The 6,198-nt window shown below is 43.1% G+C and overlaps 1 protein-coding gene across 1 annotated transcript; it reads left to right on the forward strand.

Annotated features, from left to right (window-relative positions):
* Nucleotides 1-740: 740 nt before the first annotated feature.
* LOC101630935 (putative vomeronasal receptor-like protein 4) lies at nt 741-5,141 on the forward strand. Its single transcript, XM_004694824.1, has 2 exons — nt 741-1,515; nt 5,086-5,141. Exons 1-2 carry the CDS (start codon nt 741-743, stop codon nt 5,139-5,141), a joined length of 831 nt encoding a protein of 276 aa, XP_004694881.1.
* Nucleotides 5,142-6,198: the final 1,057 nt, after the last annotated feature.

A 6,198-nucleotide genomic window follows, 5' to 3' on the forward strand; every position in this document is an offset into this window, starting at 1 on the left:
CTTCCTGCTCTGTCTCTGGTGAATCCTCTGGCATGTACCCCAGTTCTTGTATGCATAAAGAAATAAATCTTAAAAGAAAAAAAAACTTAGCCAGTGCAAATAGTTGGAAAAATTACCATTCTTGCTTAGCCTTAAATTCAAAGTAGCTGAGGGATGAATGTATATTGACTGGTAAAGAGGAGCTGTTTGGGGCGCCATTACAAACTATTCTGCAAATAATTTACAGAGTGTGAGTAGCAAAGGAGAAGGAAGCATCTGAGCTGATATTAAGTACTATGCTTAGAAGTTACTCAGTGATACTGCCTTAGCTTAATACTGTCTGAGAAATATAAGGTCATGTAAACTTTACAGATGAAGGATAGATAGAAAGATCTCTGGAAAGGCAATTGGAGACACAGTGTGGCATTTATGAGACATGCCTGGGTGGGTTTGAAATTGTAGTCATCACCAGTTCTGTGTCAATAGAAGCAGAAGAAAAGCAAGCAGATAGAGAGCAAGGCTAAGATCAGAGATATACAAACAACAGAAGCAGGTGCATTGTCTTGTCACCAGAGAGAAAATGTCACAGGCCTGAACTATGTCATTTTTAACTTATGTTTCTCAAAAGTTTTTCCTAGCTCTGTTCATGACGTCACATGAATTGGAGTAACTTCGCCCAGGAATTATTCCTACTGTGTTTTTGTGGACAAGGACTTGTGGGCAACTTACTTTTACTAGTGGGATATTTATATAATGTAGCCATGGGTCTTGAGAAAAAGCCCATTGATCTTATCCTCATCCATTTGGTGTTTGCAAATACAATTATTATTTGTACCAATGGGAACAACGTTATAAACAAAATTTCCAGTTACCAAAATTTCATAAGTGAGGCTGGTTGCAAAGTGGTGATTTACGTGGGGAGGGTGGCCCGGGGCCTCTCCATCTGCGCCACCTGTCTCCTCAGCGTGGTCCAGGCCATCACCATCAGCCCCCAGACCTCGCCCTTCAAAAAGCTCCAGCCCAGGTCTTCATGGCAAGTGCTTCCCTGCCTTCTGCTCTTCTGGGTCTTCAATGTCCTGGTCAGCTCTAACCTGCTCCTTTACATCACCACAGTCCAGAGCTCCAACAGCTCCGAACTTAGACCATACATTAAGTACTGTGACATGCTCCCCTCTGGGCAAACAGTGAAGTGGCTTTTCCTCACGCTGATGGCTGTGCGGGACATCGTGTTTCAGGGGCTGATGGGCTGGAGCAGCGTCTACATGGCCTTCCGCCTGTGTCAGCACCGTAAGCGCGTCCTGCACCTGCACACGTCCAGGCTGCCAGGAAATGCCAGCCCGGAGATGAGAGCTGCTCAGAGCATCCTCATGCTCATGGCCTGCTTCCTTTTCTTCTATTGGGCAGATTTCCTTTTCTCCTTCTACATTGGCTCATTCAGGGTCAAAAATTACTCAGTTTTGTTTGTGCAAATATATCTGACCTCTGGTTATGCGAGTCTCAGCCCCTTTGTGCTGCTGAGCAGGGAAGTCCGCGTAGGTAAGTGCTGGCCAGCGCAGTGACTGGAAGGGATCCCCAGGAAGCGCTTTTACATGGATCCCTTTGACTTTTGACTTCAGGTACCAAAGTATCAAATGAATTATAGCTTTTAAGAAAAGCTTAATTTTCTTATCTTAAGCAGGGTCTTGGTATGAGGCAACCTCAGAATGCCTCAAACGATCTAGGAATGGGAAAGAGATGCTTTCAAGGACTCTGCTCCACCACCCCATCATGTAGCTGTTATGTTCTTACTTGCACAATTACTGAGACTATGTTGATTTTTACTTAAAAAAAACATGAGAAAATATTAAAGCTATTATGTATCTGCCTATATTTTCCAATAAAAGAGAAGGAATCAAAATTATTCTTTCATAATGTTGCTCGCATCGGAAGAAACTGAATATGAAGAAAGAAATTTCAGGATCTCTGAACATTACATATTTTGGATTTTAGACTGAAAAATCATATAATTATAGTATACAAATAAAAAGTAAGGAAAATCTAATGTAACAACCAAAGTAAAACAAGTACAAATAATATATAGAAGTAAACAGAATATATTTTCATTGATAGTCAAACCACAGTTGTTTTAAAATGACTCACACACACTTTATTTTCATATTGGTTTCCTGATTTTCAGCGGAAGTGACACTGTGTTATAACAGCTACACATTTCAGTTGTTCATCACTGAGCAGCAGCATGTGTGTATACCTCCTTAAGTTCGCTGCTGTAAAGCCAAAGTTACCCTAAAACGTATCATTGTCATCTTTGTTCCTCCCTTCTGCTAGCCAGAAGGGAGAACATTTCAAAAGTTTAATTTTGTTTCACTTAGGTCTTTTATTGTCTTCTTTTCTGTTTTTTGCCACAGAAGTGAAATCATTCCCTTCCCCCTCCCGCTCCCCCAGGCTTATTTTCCTAAGCTTAATTCCCTCTATCACTATCTAAGTTGTTACAATTGCCAGGATTCTACCCAGTCTTCCCATTACAGGTGTAAGACCTTTGAGAGCTATCCATACTGTTGTAGTATCTATGGTTACTGAATTTTATTGCTAGATACAATTTCATAATATTTAGATGTACCCCCTTTGTTAACTTTTTATCTTTGAGATACGTTGTGATCTATTTCCTGTTTTCCCCATTGCGAATAAAGTTGCTATGCTCATCTGTGTACAGCTTTCTGTGTGGACATAAAATTTGTATTCTTCTGGAGTAAATACCTAAAGTACATTTGTGATAAGAGTGTGTCTGGTCTGTCAGGTGCCAAACAGTTTTCCAGAGTATTCTATCTCCTATTTCTACCAGCAACATGTAAATGACCCACTTCTCCCCATTCTTGTCAGTATTTTATACTGTCAGTCTTTTTCATTCTTGCTGTTCAAAAGGGATATAGATGTCTTTGTTTCCATTTCTCTTGAGCCTAGTGACTTAATTCTGTGCAAACTGGTCAAACAGACCCAAAGCCAGAGCTGCGGAGATGATCCTGTCCAGGTATTAGGGAAAAGAATGCCCTGAAAGATCTCTACAGATACAGGTTTTGTGGACTCCACCTCAACCCCAGACATTGGGACTACAAATCCCACCATCACCAAAGGGATGAGGGCTAGGACTCCAGGGTGGCATTAAACAGCTGTGTTTGATACACCCATCATCACCAAAGGGAGGACTGCTAGGGCCAGACAGAGAGGTTAAACAGCCATTTTGTTGGGATATAAAACCAGACATGTGGGCTTTGGGGTCTCTTGGCCTGCAGCTGTTCTCTTGGCTTTTCACCGATTTTCAGTGAGCTATTGGGGTTCCAGTTCAGCGGAACTGGTAGGATGCATCTCTGTCTCTCTCTCTCCCCTGAGTTATTCATTTCCCTTTCAATAAATAAACCCATTATTAAACTTTTTGTGTGTGCCTACAATTAACTGTTATAAGTCCCTTCAAGCACACAGGTGAGGATCCACAGTCAGGCAACCCAGTTCAGACTGGGGATTGCCCTGTAACACAGGCATCTGCTGTATACCCAGTATATAAACTAGGGGTACTGGAGAGGCTGTGTCCACAAATACCATTGTCACCTCAGCCCCGCATCAGAGTGCATTACTCTATCTTGGGGAACAAACCCCTACAATTCAGTGTCATACATGACACACATTTATTATCTCCCTATTAGTGGAGGTTAGTAGATGTGGACCCCAGGTTGGCTGGATCAATAGCCTCTGAGTCTCACCTAGTTTCATCTCAGCCCAGGATGAACAGAGTCCCATCTCATCAGCCTCTTGGAGGTCAGGTCCATGTCCAAGCTCCACTCAAGGACAGAAGTCATTTCTCTAAGTGTCAATACACAGTGGGGTTTCTGTTACATGTTGAGGGCAGGAAGGATGTCTACAGACTGGTAATGGCCCAGGAAACACGGCCACAGCTGATAAAGCCCAGGCAGAGCCAGGTGATGCCAGGAGAGAGAATATCAGCCAGAACCCCAACCTACAGGCAGGTGATAAAGCCCAAGGAAGGCAAGAAGCACCCAGAAGGTGGCATTTCCTTGAAATTGGCCTGTTTCTGGGGCATAAGGCCATTCCCCAAACAAATTAAGCAGTACCCACAAAATCCCAAGTGCTCTTCCCATACCAAGGGAAGGAGAAGCTGGTTGACATCTTGGCTACTCAGGCCAGGTGCTCTTCCCCTCCCAACCTGCTATACAGGAACTGATAATACTACACCCCAGTGCACAGGAGAAGGGGGGGAACTTCTACCTCGACCTCTTACCAATACGCCAGGAAGCCTGTACAGGACAGCCCAGATGTACAAGGTGAACAGGTCCTGCTTCCCATTGGAGGCTGGAGCCCCCACAATTCCCTTGTGATTGTTCTTACCAAAGGCTTCCCAGTCAGGGGCCCCTCCCGGGGTTCCTTTTCTTAATCTAAATGAATGTTGCTTTTACTTTTGTAAAGATGTGGCTGTGGATCCTCACACTGTAGTCAAGAACTGAAGTACAGGGCCTCCCTGGTAGCTCAAGGGGTTAAGTCTCAGCACTATAAAGCAACTGTCAGCCACTGCAGCATGAGTTTGATCTCTGGCCTGGGAGCTCACCCACATGCTTCAGCAGACCTCTCATATCTCCTCCCTGCTCCCCTCAGCAGGATATTTTAGTAGATCTGCCTTTCTGCTCCCTACTCTGTCTCTGGGGAATCCTATCACCACCCCACCATTCCTCTGGTCTAAGCCCCAACTCTTACATGCATAAATAAATAAATCTTTTCAAAATTCACAAAGGCCAAACATCTCATACCGTCTGCCAAAGTCCAAGTTTGTGGGGGGTGCCCCTGAAAAGTCAGGGACCCTGAAGCTGGATCCTACTGGATCTCTTTGTTTTGTTTTGCCCACTCCTGTATTTGCAACCATTTTTGCATTTAGATGCATTTGATGAAGTAAAAATTGAATTTACATTTGGCTGTTTTAATAAAAGCAATTGGCTATTATTGTAAAGTTAATATAACAAAGTAAGACAGTGCTAAAAACATAGTGTGATAACATGTTCCTGTCCAAACCAATAATTCAAACTCCCACATTCTCTTATCTTTCAGATGAACACATTAAATTAAGCTCCAGAGGAAAAAACTTTGGGAACCAAAAAGCTTAAGCCTTTGTTGTTCAGTCTTCAACTCTGCTATCTCTCTTAATGTTAGAACTGAGTAAAGTAAACTTTTTCATTCCTTACCCTGGCCTTGTTTTAATCTTTTTAGGATGCTTTAATGAAAATGAGGTAACTAGAAATAAAAGAAGCTTTCCTTTTGTTTTGCTAACTTTTTGTTGTAATATAAATTAAAATGTTAGTTATAACTGTACAAACTCATTGTATAGTTATGCCTGCTTTATCATTAGTAAATTGCTTGCCCAGCTGCAAAAAAAAATCATAATAACATTTTGCTTGTTAGCTGTGTTTTTCTTAAAAAATGATGTGTTATAATCTTGGCTAAAGATCAAAATACTTCAAACTGTTCTTGGGAAAATGTGATAGTTGTTATTTTTTTTTTTTTTTACTCAGTGCATATGCTGATGTAATCCCACTGCTTGCTAACATAAAAAATAACAAAGACCTGGTGAGACTGTCAGCAGATGACACTTGCACTTGAAGGAGTGTTCTTGTCCCTCATTTTCCTTCACTGACGCCGTCATTTCCTGCAGCAACCTCTGTCACCTCAATTGTTGGAGCTGGTCCCCAGTACAAAATATATTTTAAAAAGAACTGAGGTACTCCTAATCCAGGAACTCCCAACCCTGACAGTATTTCAAATGCTCTGAAAGTGACCAGATATTCAGATGTTCCTTGTAGGTTGTTTCTGATTGTTGCCAGTGTGTGTGTGTGTGATGGGGGATCAATAGTGGTCATTACAGGAACCTGGATTCCCCCCTCCCTCAGCTGTGCTTGGGCAACTGTCCTCCTTCTCTTCCTCCCACTCATCACCCCACTTTTGCTGTCACTGGGATGAGGTGCCATGAGCTGAGCAATTAGGCGGCATCAGGGGGACAGAGCTGCGCCCAGAGCTGAGTGTTTTGCACTGGAGTGCTGCGGCCAGTGAGGCCCCACGGGTGACGCTGACGCCCTGACAGCAGGCAGGTGAGGCTGAGCACAGGCCTGGGAACATAAAGGTCCTGGTGCCGCTGCTGTGCAGACCCAGCCAGAGCCCTGCTATCCA

Source organism: Condylura cristata, unplaced genomic scaffold (assembly GCF_000260355.1).
Source record: "Condylura cristata isolate star-nosed mole 26May11 unplaced genomic scaffold, ConCri1.0 scaffold00048, whole genome shotgun sequence".
Classification (NCBI taxonomy): Eukaryota; Metazoa; Chordata; class Mammalia; order Eulipotyphla; family Talpidae; genus Condylura; species Condylura cristata.